This window comes from Oryctolagus cuniculus, chromosome 2 (assembly GCF_964237555.1).
Source record: "Oryctolagus cuniculus chromosome 2, mOryCun1.1, whole genome shotgun sequence".
Classification (NCBI taxonomy): Eukaryota; Metazoa; Chordata; class Mammalia; order Lagomorpha; family Leporidae; genus Oryctolagus; species Oryctolagus cuniculus.
Window position 1 is genome coordinate 186,158,846 of NC_091433.1, and position 23,469 is coordinate 186,182,314.

Below are 23,469 nucleotides of genomic sequence, written 5' to 3' on the forward strand. Positions count from 1 at the left end.
GATGATGGTGATGATGGTGATGATGGTGGTGATAATGGTGATGATGGTGGTGATGATGGTATCTTCAGTAATAGCAGCAGCTTCACATCTCTTGAGCACTCCCTGTAAGTGCTGTGCCAAGCCTTTTACGTTCTTATCTCATTAATTCTCACAGCTTGATGAAATAGATACTTTTCAAGAATTTCTTTTACAAAAGAGGAAACTGAGGCTTATGGAGATGAAATATCTTGCCATGAACAGCAGGGGAGCAGGAAACAGCTGGGGTTAGGATCAGACAATGTGACCTGGACTACAGATTCCTTAGGCAGACTCCTTCTGGCTTCACATTAGTGAGTTGTCCTGTGGAGGACATGTGCAAGTGCAGGAGTGTTTTCTCAGAGGAGAATGGTGGAGCCCAGATTACTCCACTTGCTGTGATTTTCATGCAGATGTCTTTGCATGCATTCTTTTCTCAACACATCTTTATAACAGGAGCATAGTCTTAAAAATTCCTTGTGTTGGAACCAGCATTGTAGTGTAGCAGGTAAAGCTGCCACCTATGATGTCAGCATCCCATGTGGGTGTCAAGTCCCTGCTGCTCCACTTCCTATCCAGCTCCTTGCTGATGCACCTTGGAAAGCAGCAGAAGGTGGCCCAAGTACTTGGGCTACTGCACCCATGTGGGAGACCTGGAAGAAGCTCCTGCCTCCTGGCTTCAGCCTGGCTCAGCTGTAGCCATTGCAGCCATTTGAGGAGTGAACCGGCAGATGGGAGACCTCTATCTCTCCCTCTTTCTGTAATTCTTCCTTTCAAATAAATAAATAAATCTTCAAAAAATTTCCTTGCATCAACATTAGCACTCTTAGAAGCCGAGTGCGTAGAAAGTTTCCTCCCTGGGGTTACCTTGCAGTGGTCTAGTGGTTTTTCAGACTAATCTGTCACAACTGAGGTAGCGGAGTCACAAGAGTGCACTCACAGCAGAGTTGGATGGATGATTCCCACAGAGCCCAGGTCTGGTGTCTAGTCGCTGCTCCCTTAGGGTGTGTCAAACTGATGGACGGATTCACGGATGAATGGCCTCCCTTAGAAGACAATTCAATGTCAGGAAGCTAGAACACTTGAATCTGCTAATACAGTGTTCCCTGGTGGTGTTGTTTTTAACATAATGAGTGAAGGCAAAGTCCAAGTGTATTCGCCACAAAGACCTCCTGACCTTCACATCATTGTCGTGCTCTGTGTGGTTTAAGCCATGTGTTCCTGAGTTTAGGGACCCAGCACCTCAGAGATACTTGTCTGCCCCCAACTAGGGTTGAAAGCAATAGAAATTTCCCTGTTTACTTTAAACACACAAACACACCATGCTATATTTTGCCTATTTTTTTTTTTTTGGTTCGTAACTGCAGACATAATACAAATTTCTATTTCTCTGTTTATCTGATTCACTTTTGCAAATGTTTTAGGCCACGATTTCTGTTGAGAATAACTGGGGCCGGCGCCGTGGCTCACTAGGCTAATCCTCTGCCTTGCGGCGCCGGCATACCGGGTTCTAGTCCCGGTCGGGGCGCCGGATTCTGTCCCGGTTGCCCCTCTTCCAGGCCAGCTCTCTGCTGTGGCCAGGGAGTGCAGTGGAGGATGGCCCAAGTGCTTGGGCCCTGCATCCCATGGGAGACCAGGATAAGTACCTGGCTCCTGCCATCGGATCAGTATGGTGCGCCGGCCGCAGTGTGCTGGCTGTGGCGGCCATTGGAGGGTGAACCAACAGCAAAAGGAAGACCTTTCTCTCTGTCTCTCTCTGTCACTGTCCACTCTGCCTGTCAAAAAAAAAAAAAATCCTTAAAAAAAAAAAAAAAAGAATAACTGTTTGGATTTTGTGCCTTTTCATTTTTTTGCTTTGTGAAGCACCCAATCCCCTGTCGTGGTACAAAGACTTCTAACTTGCCTAGGAGTTACACCTCTGAGAAGTTTGGTCTCCTCCGCACATTAGCAGGAGTCCCTGGGACTCCGTGTTTACTAAACTCTGCACCTCGCTAACTTGAAGATTACCTTTCTGGGTAGATATTTCTGAACACCCTCTTTGCTGTGCTTGTCTGTTGATGTGATAGCCCATGTCAATGGAAAGGAAATGAAACACAGCTGACACAGTTTCTGTTAAGGAGTCAGGGGATTGCGAAGGAGCAAAGGGAAGCATTTCATAGAATGTATCAGTAACTAAAATACTTGATTCTGCGAATACAATGTTCTTTGTTGTTTTTATTAACATTGCGAGTGAATGCAAAGTGCAAGTGTTTTCTCCAGACAGACATCACGACCCGCTCATTATTGTCATGCTTTGTGTGGTTTAATCCAGCTGCCCTAAGTTTGAGGGATCCAGTACCTCAGGGGTGTTTGTCTACCACAACTCAGGAGTGAGTTCTATGTTATTCCTTATTTCCCAGGGTGGAGATGCTTGCCTTCTGATCTTGAGCAGTAGCTCTCAGAGGTCCAGGGTATTCATACAAGTCTATTTTTATGTTGCTAATGGTTTTGTTTCTGTGTTGTCTTTGCTAGGTTTGCTGGGATGGGAAACCTGCTCAAAGTCCTTACCAGGGAAATTGAAAACTATCCACATTTTTTCCTGGATTTTGAAAGTAAGTTCCAAAGATTACAACATCATAATGGAAACTTTCCATTTCTTTATAGCTTGTTGATAAAGAAGTTACAGCATAAAGATTTTATGTGATATTTAGACCAAACCCAAATGGTTCTGTGCATTCTTTCTGAGATCATTTCTGAGAACATTTTCCTTCTTTATTTTTTTTAGAAATTCAGTGGAAAATCATTTTAATGTGTCCCTGGTTTTCTTTGAATTTAGAAATAGTCAGCTTTTGCAGGCCTTGCATAAATCATTATTATGTATTTTTCCAAAAATGCTTTATGAATTAGTAAGCATAATAGTTTACACAGCTTAATATAGAAATATCACAGGAAAGAAAATAGTCACTACGAACAGAAATAGGCTGAGAGTTTCTTTTTAGTCATTTCCATCTTCTCTTTATGTATTATTTGAGTGTATAGAATCATTTTAGGGTTTTGAGAAATATTAGTACATATCCCTTATTGCTACAAGTGTGTTTCTTTTATCAAAAACTTGACAGTGTTTTCTTAGGTAAAAACAGCATAAGAATCATGACTGCATAAATAAGTAGATTCTTTTTAACTTTGTTTTGTTGATTGATTTATTGACTTACAAATAATGGACACGTTCATGTTAAATCAAACTAAATCCATATTTCCACCTTCTGTCTTGTTCAACCCTTTTTAAAATTATCATTCCCCAGTATCACATACAGTTAATGGCTTTTTCCCCAGCATTCGCCATCTGTTGCACTCTTTAATTTCCATTAAACTTTAATTTTTCAGTATTTTACTTATATTGTATATAATAGTTGGAATTTCCTTACATGCAGATTAATAAACTTCCTAACAGACGTTTGCTAAGTAAGTACGAGAAGACTGCTCCAACAAGCAACAAACCAAAAGACAAAAGCTCCCTGTGTGTATCTCTTCATTCTATTCACTGTGCTTGAAATGGTTACTGGAAAAGTGTCCTGAAAGCTCATCTGCTCTTTAAAATAAGTATTTTAGATTTTATTTGAGGAAAGATGATTTAACACAGTGTGTTGTGGGTGTCGTTGCTGTTGCTGTTGGGTGTAGCTCTGGAAGGGGTAAAGCTTAGAGCTCCAGAGCCAGGTGCATTTGATCCTTGGGAAGGAACGGGCCTTTCTGATACTTTTGCTCCTCTAAAATGTACGTGAGGGCATTCTATAACATTTATGGAAAATTGGTATTAAAAGATACATTTGCTTTGGTGCAAAAAAAGAAAATTGACACCCATGTATATGAGAGGTGTCCAAAAGTTCATGAAGTGAGTATTATGCAAAAACTATGCCTGGATTTCAAAAATGTTTTGCATGAAAAATAAACGTATCTTTTAGTTCCATTTTCCATGAACTTTTTGAAGTATCCCCTTATATTTTGTTGTTGTTAAAATAATGATGCGTTAATAACTTCAAAGAAAGTTTCTAAAATAGTCTATAATCTTGCCACCCGTATTTTACTGTTTGCCTTTTTAAGTGCTCTCTATTTCTTGCCATGCCTTCTGTGCTGTTGTCTTCAGCATCTTCAAATGTCAAAACAGTGGTAAAATAATGCTCCCCTCTTTCAGGGCTGCAGAAGCATGTAAGTACTTAGAAGAGTTATGCCCTTGTTCTTTTGGGGAAGCCCTGCATTCCAAATGCACCCGTACATGCTCACATGGTCCTACTAGAGTTCTGAACACCCACTTGGCTGTTATGCTGTACCTGGTTTCTTGGCTCTCTACAAAAACCAATGTTGACTTATTTGTCAATTCTAATATTAAAGTCCTTTAATTTAATTTAATAAAATCTACATGGATTACAGCAATGGTTTTCATTTAGGATCCTCTAGGGCACCAGGCATGTGAGGCTCTGCCTTGGGAGTCCCCTCCCCCACCTATATCAGGCAGGGGAGGGTTGATGACAGAGGCCTCTGTTCTTCTCTCTGCACTCTGACAGCACTGTGATCTGTTCAGTCTTTGGACATTTCCCTAACATCCTATTTAAAGAGAGGTCACAGTGGCTAAATAAAGCATTAAGAAATCTTGAATGTGGATGATGTTTATGGTATGAAAACTCCATTTGTGAGTCAACAGTTTATTCAAGATCAGGAAGTTTGCCTGGATTCTCTGTCTAGTAGCTCCTTAGTAGGACTAGAGCTATAAGATTTAAGGAAAAGACAAAACTAAATTTAGAAAAATATATAGAATTCTATTTACTTCCCCTTTCATCCCAAGGAGATTTACTTTGTTCCACTGAGATTCTGAGAAGATAACTAACTTCATGAAGTCACACAGAGAATGGTTAGGGAGCTGCCCTTAAGAGCTCATCACAAGCCTCTTCCTAGAAGCCGTCATTCTGCCCCTGACTGCAAGGAACAACTTAGTTATCTGCAAACTAAGACCACTCATAGGGAAATAAAGTGATTTTGTTTTTTCTGATTGAAAATCCTGTTGTCTAACAGGACTTTTCAACAAAGAATGATGATGAACTAGAGGGATAGGGAGGTGGGCTGTGGTCACAATATTTCCAGGAGTCTATAGATTTAAGCAAAATCCAGTAAGGGTGCTTTTACCATGGTTGTGACCATCCATGAAAGCCAGACCACATCAAGATTCAGAGTTAAGCCAGAGCAGTCATTGCCTTATAAACTCTTGGGCTAGAATGAAAGATAAGATAGGCACACAATTTAAGACAAAATAATGGACTTAAGAGAAGCACAGTGTCTAAGGAACAGAAAGAAGTCTGATTTATAAGTTCTTTTTTAAAATATTTGTTTATATATTTGAAAGGCAGAGTAAGTGTGTGTGTGTGTGAGGGGGGGGGGCTTCCATCTGGTTATTCATTCTCCAGATGACTGCAACAACTACAGCAGGGCCAATCCTACATAGTGGAAAAAAATAAAAATAAAAATAAAAAATAAAATCCTAGGGCTGGAGCTGTGGCACAGTGGGCTAAAGCCCTGGCCTGAAGCACTGGCATCCCATATGGGCGCCATATGTTCAAGACCTGGCTGCTCCACTTCAGATCCAGCTCTCTGCTATGGCCTGGGAAAGCAGTAGAAGATGGCCTAAGTCCTTAGGCCCCTGCACCCACGTGGGAGACCTGGAGGAAGCTCCTGGCTTCAGATCGGCACAGCTCTGTCCATCGTGGCCAATTGGGGAGTAAACCAGCAGATGGAAGACCTCTCTCTCTCTCTCTCTCTCACTCTCTCTGCCTCTCCTTCTCTGTGTAACTCTGACTTTCAAATAAAAAAATAAATCTTTTAAAAAAGAAAAAAAGGGATGATGAATTGGGTGGTGAGCTGCCTCTGGTAGCCACGGGGAGCACAGATTCGGGACTGGTTACAGTGAATACAGGGGCTGGTTTGTAAAGAGTTAAGGAGTAGGGAGTGGAGGGAGGAAGGTAGGTTGATCAGCATGTAGTCACAGCTTAAAATGAATGTGAAGCTTCTACTTCATCTCCAAGATCCTTTTTGAAGTTGTTGATGGCATATAATGGAACTGGGTCAAAGAGGTGCAATTAACCTGCGTCAAAACAGAGTACAAAGTTAGACCCATCTGTGCATAAGCTTTCCAGTTGGAAAGATCTGATTCAAATTCTTGTTGACTTTTGCAACAAGTTCTACATTTTATGCTCAGATTTCTCCACAATCACTTAACATTCTTCATTTCTTTATCCCTCTACTTTTTCCTTTTTCTCTATCTCCTTGTAAGGTTAGATGACAGGAGAGAAATGAAAGACCAATTCAACCACCTCCCTCACCTTTCATGGGTGATGATTTGAGGGAGAGAGTACAGGTGGAAATATACCTGAAGCCGTGCTGATGGCTGCTCAGCCAGGTCTACTGTTGTGGCTCCTAGTGTGGTGCAGGCACCACCCATGCAATGAAGGGGTTCCTGTGCTTCCCAAGGCAAAATGATCATTAAAAATACCTGGGTCGGTATCCCATCCTAGTGTAAGCACAGCTAAGCCAAGTAACCATTCAGGTTCCAAGATCTAGAGCATGGAGTGGAAGGTTGCCAAAATAAGTAGAAGTTCAAATAGATTAAAATCTGTGCCTCTCTCTCTCACTGTCTCTTGCCAATCAGCAAACAATTTGATTTACCAAAGAGATGTTAGTAGTCATTTCTGCAAAGATAAGCAAATTGCCAGTAAGCACATAAAAACTTGTTCACTCTGATTGACCATGAGGGCAATGCAAATCAAAACTACAATGAGCTAGCAGTTCACACACATTAGGATTGTTCTAATCAGAGATAATAAGAGGTGCTGGTGAGGACCCGAAGGGCTTGGAATCCTCATACACTGATGCAGGAATGTAAAATGGTTAACTTGCTTTCCAAAGCTTCTCCAAATATAAAGTTACCATGTGATTACCTATTCTGTTCCTAGGTATATACACAAGAGAAACGAAAATGTGTGCCCACACAAAGATTCATACACAGATATTCATAGCAACATTATACATAGAAGCTGAATCACAGCAAACATCAGCTGAATATCAGCTGATGAATGGGCAAGTGAAAGTGGTTTATCCATTTGATGGACTATTATTGAACAGTATAAAGAAATGAACGCTATGCATGCTGCAAGAAGGACAAACCTTAAAATCATTAGGCTGAGGGAGAGAATCCAGTCACAAGTCACATATTCTATAACTCCATTCATAAATGTCTAGAATCCATTGCGACAGAAAGTAGATTAATCCTTGTCTAGACCTGGAGGTAAGAGAGAGGGTTATGTCCAGTGCTAGGAATATATTAAAAATTGTTGAATTACACATTTCAAATGGGTGAGTTAAACTCAACAGAGCTTTTATGCATAAGTCAAAACAAAAGATTCCTTTGGAAGATCCTTTTTTTTTTTTTTTCTGGTTAATGTTGATACCATTCCATCTGCCCAAAACATATGATGTCTCTTCTTTGCTTGACTGCCAGTTTCTAAAATTTATTTTTTTGAGACATAATGCACATGCATTAAAATACATAGATCTTAAATGTCTATTTTAATTAATTTTTACAAATGCCACACTCTCTCAAGACTCAGAGTATTTGTATTACTCCAGAAAGTTCCAGCATTACCTCTTCTCAATCTACCCACTGGTCGGATCTGTTTTATATATCAAAAGACTAATTTAGCTAATCCATAAGTTATTGAGCTTCATATAAATTTAATCATATGTGGGCCTGCATTGTGGTGAAGTGGTTTAGGCCATAGCCTGTAACACCAGTATCCTTTATGGATGCCAATGCAAGTCCTGGCCACTCCACTTCTGATCCAGCTCCCTGCTAATGGCCTGGGAAAACCCACAGAAGATGGCACAAGTGCTTGGGACACTGCACCCATGTGGGAGATCCAAAAGCAGCTCCTGGTTCCTGGTTTCGGCCTGGCCCAGACCCAGCTGTTGCAGCCATTTGGAGAGTGAACCAGTGGATGGAAGATTCTCTCTCTCTCTCTCTCTCTCTCTCTCTCTCTCATCCTCTCTCTCTCTCTCTCTCTGTCTCTTCCTCTCTTTGTGTAACTCTGCATTTCCAATAAATAAATCTTTTCAAAAATTAATCATATAATATATATTTTGTATATGAGGGCAATTCAAAAAATCTGTGGAATTAAAAATAAATTTATTTTGATGGAAATAAATGTTGCATACAATGATGTCTTAAAAATTCATGGAAAATGTGTATTAAACTACTATGCATGCATTTCAATTTTTTTGTACTAAAATAAACTTGTCTATTAATTGCATTTTTTTCACAAGCTTTTTGAAGTACCTTCATACCTTTTATGAGTGTTTTTGAGATTCAGCCATGCCACTAAATATAGGTAACTTTTCCCTTTTGCTTTCTATTTTTTCCATTCTATAATGGTTTATGTACTCATTGCCCTGTTGACAAACATGTCTACTGTTTGTAGTTTTTGGGTATTATGAGTAACCTAACTGTGAGCATATCTGTGAGTTTCATTTTTCTCGGATAAATGTCTGGCAGTATATACTAGGTAATAGAGTGGCTATTTGTAGCTTTTCAGAAAAACTATGAAGTAGTTTTCTAAATAGAACGCACTATTTTGTATTCCAACCAATAAGTAAGGAGCTTAGGTGTTCTAGTGGTCCACATCATTGCCAACCTTTGGTATTGTCAGTCCTCTTCTTTTAGTATTCTGGTGTTGGGGTGGTATCTCATTGTGATTTTACATTTTTGTTGTTATTTATTTGAGAGGCAGCAGGACAAAGAGAAAGAGAGGGAGAGAGAGAGGTTGATTCTATGTAATATTCCCAAAATATCCACAACATCTGGGGCTGGACTGGGCTGAAGCCAGGAACTTAGGAACTCAAGTTGGCCTCTCATCTGGTGGCAAGGACTCAGTTATTTGAACCATCACCACTGCCTCCCGTGGTTTATGTTAACAGAACCTGGAATCAGGAGCTAAAGATGAACAGGTACTCCACTAGCCTAAATGCCTGCCTTTCATTGTGAGTTTAGTTTGGATTTCCATGATAACTGGTGATGTTGAGAACTTTTTCATGTGCCTATTGCTTATCTTTTCAGTAATATGTCTGTCCTTTGCCCATTTTAATTGTTATTTTTCTTTGTATTATTAAGTCATAGTTCTTTGCTATATTCTACATTTATTATATTTCAGTTTCTTGTATTTTGTGAGGTTCATCTTTTAAATATTTTTACATATTCATTAGCTTACCTATTCATTTTTGTAATTTCTTTTCATGAATAGACATTTTAAATTTTGAAGTCCAATTTATCATTTATTAATTATATGCTAAGCACGTGCTGTATCCTATGTTCTATAGAAAATCTTGTCCTAACCCAAAGTCATAAAGATACTCTATTATGGCTCTTTCTAGAAGATTTATCATTTTAAGCTTTATGTGTAGGTCAATGACTGATTTTGAACTAATTTGCATATAAATTATGAGAGTGATATTGGGTTTATTATTTTTGAGATGACATAAAATTGTGGCCGGCACCGCAGCTCAATAGGCTAATCCTCCACCTTGCGGCGCTGGCACACTGGGTTCTAGTCCCAGTTGGGGCGCCGGATTCTGTCCCGGTTGCCCCCTTCCAGGCCAGCTCTCTGCTATGGCCCGGGAGTGCAGTGGAGGATGGCCCAAGTGCTTGGGCCCTGCACCCTATGGGAGACCTGGAGAAGCACCTGGCTCCTGGCTTCGGATCAGCGCGATGTGCGGGCTGCAGCACGCAGGCCGTGGTGGCCATTGGAGCATGAACCAATGGCAAAGGAAGACCTTTCTCTCTGTCTCTCTCTCTCACTGTCCACTCTGCCTGTCAAAAAAAAAAAAAAAGACATAAAATTGTAGCATGGTTGGATTCTTTTAATGCTCTATCATATGTCAGTTCACTGCAATAAGTATGGGGCCACCTCTGGATTCTGTTCTTTCATTGCTCTGTTGTCCTACCTTTCACCAATTAATATCAAATACAGCATCTAAAAAATACTGATTCTTCCTGCCTATTAATATGGTAGATCTTTATATTTAGTTGGGGATTCTTTAATTTCACTCACTAATATTTTAAAGTTTTCAGCACAGAAGTCTTTCACATGTATTGTTGGATACATCCCTAAGCAATTCATATTTTGAGTATACCAGCTTTGTTATACTTGGCATGGTGACTGTTTTCCAAATCTTTTGCTTTCATCCTATTCGTGCTTTTATCATTACAGTGTATTTCTTACAAACAACACATACTTAGCCTTAGCTTTTTCATTCAGGCTGATAATATCTACCTTTTAATTGGAATGTTCAGTCCATATACATTTAATTCATCATTACATGTTTAATTAATGTGTATATGTGAGCCTTCTATTTAAGTGTGTGCAAATAATTATAATATTACATTTAATTAATGTTTTTCAGTCTATCTTGGTGTTATAGTCACTTGTTAAATCTTTGCTATCTTTCTCTCCTAGTGTTTTCCCTCCTTCTGATTAAATCAAATCCTGGGGTGTGTGTTTTCAGGTTTTTTTATTTTTTTGTATTGTGTTTTGTCTATTGACTCAGTAGTCTTTTGTGTGTGTCTGTATGTATAATTATAACAGGCTTTTTATTTTTACTGTCACATTTATATATTTTGGTGTCCACCATCCCTTCTTACATCTTTGGCATCATTGAACCTCAATCTAATAACTTCTGTTGTGTTTCTTCTAGTTAAAGACTATCGGGAACAAATTTCTTCAGTTTTCATCTAAACATATTTTCCTTTTAATTTTAAAAGATACATGTCTCTGAATATAGAATTCTAGATTGGCAGGACTAGACTTGTTGCTGATATTGTGTTAGTTGTTATGCTTTGTTTTCTTAAAGCACTTGAAAGAAGTTGTTCCATTGCCTCCTGGCCTCATTGTTTCTGATGGGAAATCAGTTGTCATTCATATCATTGCTCTTTTTCTTCTGGGCTACTTCTTGCATTTATGAAATGTTGTTTGACATGTCTTACAGATTTCATTGTTAAGATTCTTTTTTATCTTTGTATTAAAATTTGTGTGATTTTTATTGCCCTGCCTTTAAGCTTACTGTTACTTTCTGCTGATGATAAAGTCATCAAAAATTTTGTGATATTTGATATGGAATTTTCCATTTTAAGTGTGTCTATTTCTTACATATTTTAAGGATTTGCTAAAATTCTCCATTTGTACACATATATTGGTCAACTTGTTTTTAGATCCTTTAACATGTTTATCATAGTTGTTTTAGAGTCCTTTTCCATTAATTACTACCTCTGAGATTTCTCTATGCCTCTTTATATTGAATCTTTAATTTTTGATGATATTGTCTCACTTTGTGTTTTTATGGTCACTATTTGTTGAATGCCAGGCAGTATGTGTTAAGGACAGTAGTAAGAGATGTGTATATTAGGTGCACTCATTAAATGAGCTGCTGCTGCTTCTGTCAGGCCACAGGTGTGAGTGGCTGTGTCCATCCTTCTGGATCCATGAGCTACATTGTCTCTTAGCTTATACTCAGTTCATCTGAGGAAGGATTAATAGACAGTCACCGTTCTCTCTGCTCCTACGAGTTTGAGTATTTTACATAACTCAAATGAGGGCAATCATGCAATATGTGCCCTTCTGTGACTGGTGCATTTCATTTAGCATAAATCTCCATCATATATATTGTTGGGTATGGCAGTAGTCCCTTCTTTTTAAGATCTCAAAATAATATCCCATTGTAGAAGTTGAACGTTTCTTACTGCTGCTCAAACAGTAAAGTCCTACAAATATCCCCAATCTGAACACCTCACAAATCTGAAACACTTCTAGCCACAAGCATTTTGGAAAAGGAATTCCCAGCCCATATGTTGTATCTTTATTCATTTTCTGTGGAAACAGAACCCCTCATTGCAATCACTCTGATGCACTTTTTCAGATGATCATGAAGGACATTTTCTGTGCCAGGCAACTGCTAGTTGTGGTGTAAGTACCTACAGGTACTTTAAACTTTAATCTACTTAGAGATGCAGGCATGCAAACCACCATCTGCCATGTGATGTTGATAAATGATCTGGCAGGGACACAACCTGTGCTGTAGGATTCATAGGAGAGGACAATGTATTTGACCTAAGATGAGATGGAAGAGAACGCTAGTGCAGAGAAAGTCTTGGAAGACTTCCAAAGATGGATGATGTGATAGCTTCAGGGTTGTCTTCTGTTTAGGTAAACCATTCTTTTTTTTTAAAATATTATTTATTTATATTTGAAAGTCAGAGTTACATAAAAGTGAGAAAAGGAGAGGCAGAGAAAGAGAGGGAGAGAGGTCTTCCATCCACTGGTTCACTCCCCAATTGGCCACAACAGCCGGAGCTATGCTGATCTGAAGCCAGGAGCCAGGAGCTTCTTCCAGGTCTCCCACGCAGGTGCAAGGGCCCAAGGACTTAGGCCATCTTCCACTGCTTTCTCAGGCCATAGCAGAGAGCTGAATTGGAATTGGAGCAGCCAGGATGGGAACCGGCACCCGTATGGGATGCCGGTACTGCAGGGGCAGCTTTAACAGCTACGCCACAGCACCAGCGCCAAGGGATAACTTTCTTATTCATACGGGTTGTTCCTGAGAAGTAGTCTATGTTCATTGTCACTTGGTTGCATGGTGACTGTGCTTATACTGTTGTTCTAAGTTGCCATTGATTGTATGCAACCAACTTTCCTTGAAGATATTCATCTCCCTGGTCACCTGTCATCATGGCAAGCATATAAAAAGTGAACAGTAACAGAAAGACAACTACTGGAGTCTCTTATTCATATGTGAAAGCTAAAACACTTGATCTCATGGAAGTCGAGAGTAGCACAGTTGGAAAGGGGAGTGGGAGAGGGAGTAGCAAAGAGTTGGTTAACAGGAACCAGAATGTTGTTGTAAAGGGGGATTAAGTTCTAGTATTCTAAAGCATAGTAGGGTGAGAAGTGAATAATAATTTATCCCATATTTCAAAATAACTAGGAGAGAGGACTTTGAATGTCCCCAACACACAAAAAAAATCACAAGTATTTGAGGTGGTAGATAAGCTGTTATTCTGATTTTTATCATTATGCATTATATACATTTATCAAAATACCACACTATGCCCCATAAATATATATGATTATGATATATCAATTACTTTTAAAATTAGAAAAAATTCTCAGTAGATATTTTCCAAGTTGAATGATCCTGTCTTCACCTTCCTCACATCCTTGAGAACGATTATATTTTCAGTTCTTTATCTCCCAAAAGTGCCTGGCAGTGCCACAGTCACATAGGAGATGCCCAGTAAATATATTTGATGGATTTCCCTATTATGTCATAATCTTTTTCTTTCTATTTGCAGTGTTGGATTTTTCTTTTACCTTTACTGGGCACTATTTTGGAAATGTTGACTATTTCATCAGTGTGTTAGCATGAACTGTGGAGAAGAGTCAGTGTGTCAGCCCCAGGAGCCTGTAGCACTTCAGCATCCCCTATGTGAGACAGCATCAGTGATTAGACTTTGTTGGTTGTCTTCTAAAATGTGTATTTGTCTCCTCACTGGTGGGTGAGGGCTTGGATAACATCACATGCCTCTATTATTGTGTGTCTTACTCAATGTCCAGCATTGGGTTGGATGGGAAGTATCTGCTTAGTACCACTGGTTCTGATGGAAGCAAATTGGGTAAGAATATGCAGAGCTCTGGCTACATTTTACAGGAAGAAGCAGTGGCAGTGGAGGGAGATTCTGAATGGACCAGAGAGGCCTGGAGGGGTAAGATCCAGGAACGTTAGGAGAACACGACCTCTTCTTCAAGGAGCTTGTAATTTTGTTAGGAACACAAGATGCGTGACCATTAAAGGGGCAACTGTACAGGTATTAGGGAAGAGAAAGGTAACAGAGCAGAGAGCAATTAATATACACTACAAGACGTGCAGGTTTTAGTCTGGGATAAAAGGGGAGGCAGGATCTTAGAAGAAAGTGGCTGAAAATGGTTTCCTTATACAAGAAATCCACATGTGTTAACACAATAGGAACATGAGAAACAGTAATAGTGTGTAGTCATAGGAATTAACAAGGAAACTCTAAAGTCTCCAAAACACTGTACCCTCAACAGGGCTCTGGATCTCTTCACCCATGCACTCCAGTCACCTACTCTATAGAAAGCGGTGTGGTCTGGCCAGCCTGTCATCGGCAGTTTTCTTATTGACTCAGATGCTCCCTGCACTGCTGCTGCCTTCCTTCTTCTGTTCTTCCCCGCTGCCTTCCCACTTGCTAAGGCTGCTCAGAGGAGGCTGGGTAGTCTGGGGCAAGAAGAAAAAAGAAACAAGAAATACCAGATGATCAGATGTGTTCAGTCCAGTGTCCTCAATTGACAAACAAACAAAAAGAACAGAACTGGGGAAAAATTTATTTACATCAACATAAGCATTCAGTGACAACGATGCCTTGAGTTGCTTACTTTTTTTTTTCTTTATAAGTGTTTTTAATCTATGCCAGTGTCCTCATTATGACCCTATAGGTAAGGAGGGTGCAGGACTGTCATTCGTTTCCTTCTCTTTTACCAAGAACTAGTCTGGGTCCCCAGGAGATTACTTGGTTTACCCTGAAGTCTAATAGATAATGAGTGGCAAAACTGGCAGTTAGACTTGGTTTCAAGAAGTTGATGTTAGAATGCTCGCTTTGCAGGGAATCCACTGCATGTGAATGAACCTTCCAGAACCTTGACCCTACCTGCTCTTTTCAGTCCTGATGTGCTTGCTCCATAGGAAAGTGCTTTAAGCTCTGGTGTGGACGATTAATGGCTAACATCCTGCACAGATAAATATGTCAGCCCAGTCACGCTTGTAAGTTCCCATGGACCTTTGCAATTTTATGCTGTTTCTGAAGGCAGTGAGTATTCTGCTATAAATCATTATTGCTTTGCTTCCCCAAATGTTATTAATAGATAATTATTTATGCTTCGTAGTTTATCCAGAAGAGGAGAAGGATTGGAGGAGTGAGGAGTGGTGGGGAAGAATGGCTATGGATTTTATTTATGGCCTTAGCAAATCCTTTTTGCTGTACTTCTCTTCAGTGTGTAACACATTCATTGGACCACAGACAGAGCTTTATGTCCTAATGAAACGCCAGGGCTTCCTTCCAAACCAAAGACATCTCTGTATAAATTATGTTGTCTGCCCAGATTGTCTTAGTCTCGTTTGACTTTCTGTCAAGTTTTCCATGCAGCACTGAATAGGTTGTTAGGAGAAGCTGTGTGTGTTCTTAAAGACGTGGGGAGTTCTTGGCTGATTTTCAGATAGGAAGGCTTTGACGCTTTGGTATGACGCCCTTCTCCAATCCGAGCCCTGCTCTTGTGCCCTGGGGTGGGCTCACCAGCCGTCTTTTGGACAATGCACTGCCTGCCTTCCTGTCCATCAGCATGGTGGATTTCCAAGCATTCTGCTTTAAATTAAATGTCATCACCCTCCATGCTGAGACTTTCTACCTTGATGGCAGTTAATATCTACCATCTAACATTTCTAATACCCACCAGAATGGTATTCCAAAGGAAGGTCAGTGTATCCCCCTGCAAACAAAATCCACACTGTTTATCCATCTTAATTAACAAGAGGCTATTATATCTACTGAAATTCGACTGAGTTCTTGACAATAGATGTATGACTGCAAGGTCACAGTGCCCATGATACATTTTCATACTTTCCGCAATGGCGGGTCCAGAACAGGCATTAAATCATCTCCCAGATAATGGCCGGGATGCACTTGTTCCAAGGCTCCTAGAAGTATTGGTTTCTGAAACGCCTGTGTAAATCACGGGGATTTTTAACAGCTTCATTGTGAGACATGTGTAACCTCAGCTGCATGTAACCGTTCTCTTCAATTTCAATGCAATAATTGGCAATGCTAGAAAGCTTAGAATGTGGTTCTTAGAAGAAACATCACCAAAGAATTCAGTCTGCAACTGGAAATAGGGATATATTTGTATCTGTAAGATTATTGGGGTGTGTGTGAGTGCATGTGTGGTGTGTGTGTGCGTGTGTGTGCCCGCCTTCCTTTGACTAAAGGTCAATCTTTGTGTTAAAAATAGAAAAGCAAAGCCCATAGTTCAGAGTTCCTGTTCACTCAGCAAATGCTTGAAGGGGTTGCTGATGGGTTAAATATAGTAACCTTTGCAGTCACTAATTCTTCACAGTTCCTTTCAAAGTGTCTTTCGTTTTGACATCTGAAAACACAGTAAATTTTAAGAACATGATCACCAGTTGAATCTAAATTAGGAGAATGCCAAAGGTGTAGACACCAAAGCCTCTCAAAGCGGTTTTCCAGAAAACAAAAATGGTAACGCTTTTACGATTGGAGGAATAAGCCTAAGTGCAGTTTTTTTGACTCTGCCAGACGGAACAAATGCCCTTTTAGAATGTTAACCACACTGAGGCAATATTGAGGCATAGATGAACAATGGGTGATTTAAGAATTCAAATAGTGATGCAGGTGTGAGTGACCAGTGTGATTGTAGGCAAGGCAGATGTTTTACTGTAGCAGGGAGAAGTGTAGCAGCAGAAAAGCTACAGGAGGAGAAGAGACAGAGAATCTGGGAGTAATAGGGCCTTTATTTCATTGCTACTCAGCACCCACCATTCACTGCCACCTGACCCATTTCCTCATTGAGTCATTAATCTAGTGTGTGTTTACTGAGTGTCTCAAGTGGATAGTGCATCATGTAAGCACTGACTGCAAGAATACAGACCTGGTATCAAAAGAACAGCCATCATAAAACACAATATGTTTAAATATACTACATATAAAATGAAATTTAATGTACTTAAATCATTGATTCAACTAATTCTTAAGCAACTTTTTTATGAGTATCTATTATGTGTCGGGCATTGTCCTGGATGTCAAATGAAGCAGATATGGGTGGAGTCCTGTAGCTAAGGCATCCAATTGTCATTGATTACTTATGACTGATCACTGAGCTGGTGAATGACTGTAAGATGAGTCACAGACTTCCCCAGGGATTTTGGTGTAAGTTCAATGTCACCTCGAGTTACACAGTCCTTTTTTTAAAAGATTTTTTATTTTACTTGAAATTCAGAGTTATACAGAGAGAGAAGGAGAGGCAGAGAGAGAGGTCTTCCATCCACTGGTTCACTCCCCAACTGGCTGCAATGGCTGCAGCTGTGCCGATCCAAAGCCAGGAGCCAGGGGCTTCTTCCAGGTTTCCTATGTGGATGCAGGGGCCCAAGGGGTTGGGCCATCTTCTACTGCATTCCCAGGCCATTAGCAGGGAGCTGGATGGGAAGTGGAGCAGCCAGGACTAGAAGCAGCATGCATATGGGATGCTGGCACTGCAGGTGGCAGCCTTACCTGTTACGCCACAGCACCAGCCCCTACACAGTCCTTTTACTCCTGGAAAAGAAAGACCAGAGCTTCTCCCAGCCATCCCCTGAGAATCCAGTAGCACTCTGGCCAAGAAGGCAGGATTCCATGGCCAGCAACAAGGGCCTAATTATTGGCTAGAAGAGGAGGTGACTTCAGTTCTGCAACAGGGATGAGGGAGGAAATAAGACATCCAATAAGACTCACAAATTATGGAAGAAAATGAGCTCACAATTTCTAAGCTCAGATGAAGTGAGGGAAGATGGATTGGGTTCCTCCCACTCCACCACTGCCAAAGAGAACCACATGAGAACTGTCTCTAGTAAAGCACAAGGAACAGTTGCCCAGGGAGGGAGGCTGGGCAGTGAGGGTGCAGCTTCCCAGAGCCTCCAGCTGTGTAAAGGAAGGAAGCCATCACAGCCCCCCACCCAAGTCTGGGAGAGAGGCGACACCATGCCCTGGGTTCCCTGTCCAACGTCATGGTCACATAAATGCCAGTGTTATTCACCTGGGGTGGAGAGAGGCTGTGGCCTGTTTATAGCCCAGCTTCGCTCTCAGGACATCTACTGGAAACTTTCCTTTCTGAAGCACTTGAAGGCCTCTATGTTAAAAACTGGCTTGAACTCTCTCTCCTGCTGCATGTGAGTGATCAGGGCAGGATGTTTCCTGGATTGTCCAGCCTCCCCTCTGAGCTCACTTAGTTCTGCATCTGTTGCGTCTACAACTTATCAAGTGGTGACTTGCTGGGACAGAGCCCGGTGACAACCCAGATTAGAGAGAAGGCTGCCCTTGCTGGCCTCCCAGTGCGGCACACTCCTTTATAATTTATTTCATGTAGTCTTAACCATCAGATTCTTGGTCATGAACTTGAGTTTGATTTTCCTCTTGCTCCTTAGGAAACTGTCTTTGTTTAGCTTGTGATTTTCTAACACATTCATCAGAAAGAGAAAGGATTTCACTTAAGGACTGTTTGATTTGTATTTGATTTCTAAGATCTGTATTTTGAACTGTTTTCTTCCCTGTCCCTCCTCTTACTTGCAAACTGCCAGCATTTGCCTAGAATTCCACTCCAGCAAAACCCTTCTTCCAGTTTCAGTTCCCAGCTTATGGGATTTTCGGTTTCTGTTGGAGACATCCACGGCCAGGAAAGATAACAATATAAAGTGATTGATGTTGTGAGTAACATTATACCTGAGAAAATGTACTGGAAGCTGTGGAAAATGATGGAAGGGTGTGAAGAGGTGAAGGGGCAGTAAGTTTCTTTGTTCTCCTGTCTCCCAGGCTAGACTGGCCCCGTGTTGTTTCCTCTGGCTGCCTCTAAGCACTTGCTTCAGCTGCAGTCCCATTCCTCACCTCCAACTTCTTGCATTCCTGCCAGCCCACCCCGCTCTTTCCCTTCACTGGGTACTGATGTGCAAGTCCTTTAGGACTCCCTTATTCCCTGGTTGAAATCATCTCATTCCTACGTGGTGCAGCAGGTCTGGCAAATGAGAAGTTATGGAGACGTTTGGTGCTGGTGGTTGCATAATGTTATGATTATGTGTAATAGCACTAAACTGTACATTTACAAATGGTTAAGATGGTAAATTTTATATTATGTATAGTATACAATAAAAAAAGAATGTTTTAAAATAAGATACAATAATAATAAAAAAATACGGACCCCAAAAGACAATATTTATTCCCTCTATTACCCAGTGCTTCATATGTAGCAGGTGTGCAAAACAATATATTCAACATAAATAAATATCTACAAAGTTTCCAGTAAGGTGGTGTATGTGTGCAGAGAGATTGTTGAATATTTTGGACTGAGTAAGGAGCAGCAGTTGTGTTACTTTTCCCTATCTGGGAATAAGATAGGATTGTCCAAGAGGTAGACTTGAATACCAGTCCTCTTCCAGAACCCTTTGTAAGCACGAATGTCCTGTGTCTCTTGGTGTCGATCCCACTTAGATGCTCAGCCAACAGAGGGAGAGAGAGAGATCTGGAACCAGATCAGCGCTGTCCTCCAGGATTCCGAGAGCATCCTTGCAGACCTGCAGGCCTACAAAGGGGCAGGCCCAGAGATCCGAGATGTACGTAAGCCACTGATGGTGCCGACCTGACAACACCCTAAGAGGAAAAGCAAAGCGAGAGAGAGGGAGAGGAGACATGAAGTAATAGCCCTAGTATTTCCTAGAGTTCTAGGAAGAACAAGGAGGGTAATGTGTCCTTTAAAACAGTGTATGAATGGCTGCTTTTATTCTAGGACATTCATCTGAGCACGTGGTGCTGTAGAACATGTGATATATTAGCTATTTTCATCTCAAGTGTATAGTTAATATTGCAGAGTTCGCATTTAAGCAGTAAGATCAGTAGAGCACTTCACTTAAGCGAAGTATGCATACGGTGCCTGTGAACAGTAGTGAAGGTATGAGTTGTGAGGTCTGGGATGACATGTACTTTGGAACCTGTGGTAATGATCGTGATGGGTTCTGTACAGCAGATTTATCATTTTACATGTCTTAGGGGGTTCTTTTTTTAAAGTGAAAAATGAAACAACCAAAACAGAAAAGAAAATTGTAAGTTTGATTGTTGAGACTTTATAATGTCTTAAAGGCAAAAATCTTCACACTGCTTTTACTTGCGAGTGTTAGTTTTCTGGAAATAGCAATACATAACACACACGCAGAGTGCTGTCACCATCCTTCTGTGATTCTGAGGGGAGCTTCTGTCTTAATCTTCCATCTACTGAGCCCCAAACAAGGAAGCATTTCTAGGAAAGTATCGGTCTGTAAAGAGGCAGTTTTTCTACTTAGGGGCCACCACTTAATTTAGGTAACTTAGCTGTAATACAGGCTTTAAGAAAGTAATCCATAGTACAGAGAAAGGAAAATAGCTACAAAATTTGCAATTTGTAATGAGCACTAACTCACTCCACTTTAGAAGAATCAAATGGTGATGGGGACGGCTGCAAGTTTTCCATTTTGGATGTGCTCTCTTTGTGTTTGAGAAACAGAAACAAGTCAGATGACACAGAATCTGAATCTAACTGTAGAGCCATTTGCCTTACATTCAAGGGCTAACATCTCCATTCAAAATTAGTATCTTGGAGGACAATCCAATGAGCCAGTGTCAGTTTAACCAGTACATGTCAGCAAGGATAATAGTTTTAAACTTTTTTTTTAACTAAAATTGTTTCTCAGTCTTGGGGCAATTTAATGTGGAGTTTGTTGCTTCTTATTAAATAGCCAGTTCTACCATGTTTTTGCAGGCGATTCAAAATCCGAATGACATTCAGCTTCAAGAAAAAGCCTGGAATGCAGTGTGTCCTCTGGTTGTGAGGCTAAAGAGATTTTATGAGTTTTCCATAAGGCTAGGTGAGTATGTGTTTGTAGTTCCCATGTCTTATGTGTGAAGTTCTGCGTTGGCCTTTGAGAGTTGCAGAAAGATCTTAGCATTTTGGAAAAATGGCCCACATGCCTCTACTGCAGGTTGTTCATGCTAGACCTCAACTCTTGTCATTTGCATTTCCTTCAACCCATCTGAGTTTGTTCCCCAGAAGTAACTGACACATTTAGAATGTCTCTAGTGGCGAATGTCATTTTAGACTTATCATCTCTGTCTAACTCAGTAGTTTTATCAAAAGCTGAGTATGTATCTGAGTAACTTAGAAGACCCAAGTTACTTGCCAACCCCAAAATGACTTTGTTGGCTGGAATCATGTGATAAATTTAATCTAGTAAAATGCAATAAAAATAAACACAGTGTTTTGATTTTAAGCAAAGCTTTAAAATAGAACTGTGTAGTAAGTGCAGGATAGCTTTGCAGAGTCAGAGAAAAGCCAAGTCTGGATGACAACAAGCTGAATGTCACCAGCAGTAAGACGACTATTATCTCCCACAAGAAAGCTCTGAAAGGTTAATAGAGTGTATCTAAAATAAGGGAGGTGATAGTCATATCCTGCCCTATTTTTGCCATAAAGTGAATGAACATTTCAAGAGAAAAACAGAGAATTTGAGATACTTGGGAAGAGTGATGGTCATGTTGTTGAGAGGACTAGAATCTAGGACCAAGGGGAGTAGTTTAATAAACAAAGCCATTTCCTGTTTCCTCAAAACGTAGACCCAATGAACCAAAATCCTCAGAAGCCAAGTTTCAGTGCGACAGAAGGGAAAAGATCTGTCAATCAGATGAAGCCAGGGTAGAGCTGGCTGCCTCAGGAGGCCGTGTGTTCCTGTAGACGGAACAAAGCTGAAGACATCTCTTGTAAAAGTGCTATAAAAGACAAGCTTTCTTGTGAAGTGCCAGAGAGTAAATATTTTAGACTTGTGGACTGTCCTGTCGTTTTTGCAACTATTGAACCCCACTGTTACAGAACAAAAGGAGCCCTTTCAATGCATACAAGAATGAGAATATCTGTGTTCCAATAAAACTTTCAGTACAAAAATGAGCGATGGCCCTGATCTGGCCTATAGCCCATAGTTTGCCAAGCTCTGCTGTAGAAAAGTAGGTGAAATGATTCATTGCTGTTATAAATATATTGAAGAAAGAACTGTATGGAATATTTAGAAACAGACAAGTGGGTGTAATGAGATATTATAAGAGCAATAATGGAGGTAAATGTGGCAGTGGGTTTGTAGAAAAAAAATGTTCCTGGGATTGGGTTAGAGTTTAGATGCATAGAAAGACTAGAAAAAGGTCTTTTCTTGCACAACAGGTAATCTAACCCATGTGTTCATCCTGTATCATGCATGACTATCTCATGTGCAGGATCCCAAAGCACATATTTGTGGTTTCCCAGCGAGGTTAGTGTCTGGAACTACTAAGTATGTGAGGGTCCAGCTAAGCTAGGAGAGACACTCACAGACGACATGGCTGTGAGGGCTCCTGCAGGGGCTGCAGCCTGCTTGGGCCTGGGGGATGCCTCTTCCCGGTCCACGTGAAGCAGTACTCATGCAGTTATGGGGAAGCCCATGGTCAGGGAAGACCCAAGCAGGTTCTCCCTGCGACTGTCTTCTGGGGCTGAGAACTGTGCTCACCTTACCCATCTACAAGTGATCCCTTTGACTTGCAGAAAAAGCTCTTCAGAGTTTATTGGAATCTCTGACCTGTCCGCCCTACACACCAACCCAGCACCTGGAACGGGAGCAGGCCCTGGCAAAGGAGTTTGCAGAAATCTTACATTTCACCCTTCGATTCGATGAGCTGAAGGTTAGGCCACATGTGCTGTGAATATGGAACAAAGTTGTACTGAGTTTATAGCTACTCTGCTAGGACCATGGGTGGGGGTGGGGAGTATAGGGAGAGGAGTCAGATGTGGCTCCTGCCCCGGAGAGACATACATTGTGGTGAGAGTTTGCATTCCTTGTGGTAAAAGCAATTTAAGATGATGATTTGTGTATGGAAACTCAGAATCTGCCAAATGAAGTAAGAGCAGACTTTTTTAGTGTCTGTTCCTCCTTGAGAACAAATACACTTTCTCTGAAATCTCGCCCACAGGAGAAGCAGGGCCTATTTTGAAATAATGAAGCTCTGGTCATTTCTCGCAAGAAGTTTCTTTGGCTCTTGAGTGACAATGGGAAGTCCTGGCATAGTCACAGAATCGAATGTCTGGGCTCCCAGTGTCTGAGGCTGCAGGATAACCTTGCCTTGATTCTGAATTTCAGATGAGGAACCCGGCCATTCAGAATGACTTCAGCTACTACAGGAGAACAATCAGTCGCAACCGCATCAACAACATGCATGTGAGTCCGTGACTCTCCCTGGCCTCTGCACCCCTGCCCCAGGCTCTGTTGCTTTCCGCATCAGGCAGGTCCCTGGGGGAAGACGGAGTGCGGTCTCTAATTCAATTTCCAAAGGAGGGTCTTTTGAGATTTTTGACTTCCACTTCATGACTGCATCTTCTCTTCTTCTTTCCATCAGCTAGACATTGAGAATGAGGTCAACAACGAGATGGCCAACCGAATGTCCCTCTTCTATGCAGAAGCCACGCCAATGCTGAAAACCCTTAGCAACGCCACAATGCATTTTGTCTCTGAAGTGAG

At 41.0% G+C, this 23,469-nt stretch overlaps 1 protein-coding gene across 8 annotated transcripts in view; it reads left to right on the forward strand.

Annotated features, from left to right (window-relative positions):
- Positions 1-23,469, forward strand: part of CYRIA (CYFIP related Rac1 interactor A) — a 112,074-nt gene that overhangs the window by 75,277 nt on the left and 13,328 nt on the right. For 7 of the 8 annotated variants that reach the window (XM_051840123.2, XM_051840141.2, XM_051840154.2 and 4 more), the window contains 6 exons: positions 2,527-2,606; positions 19,397-19,518; positions 20,697-20,802; positions 22,500-22,636; positions 23,092-23,169; positions 23,348-23,464. In XM_051840123.2, the coding sequence (XP_051696083.1) occupies positions 2,537-2,606; positions 19,397-19,518; positions 20,697-20,802; positions 22,500-22,636; positions 23,092-23,169; positions 23,348-23,464 (630 nt within the window). In that variant the 5' untranslated portion in view covers positions 2,527-2,536. Of the gene's footprint in view, positions 1-2,526; positions 2,607-8,389; positions 8,421-19,396; positions 19,519-20,696; positions 20,803-22,499; positions 22,637-23,091; positions 23,170-23,347; positions 23,465-23,469 lie in introns of those variants that run through there. The other variant, XM_051840160.2, reaches the window with a different exon arrangement.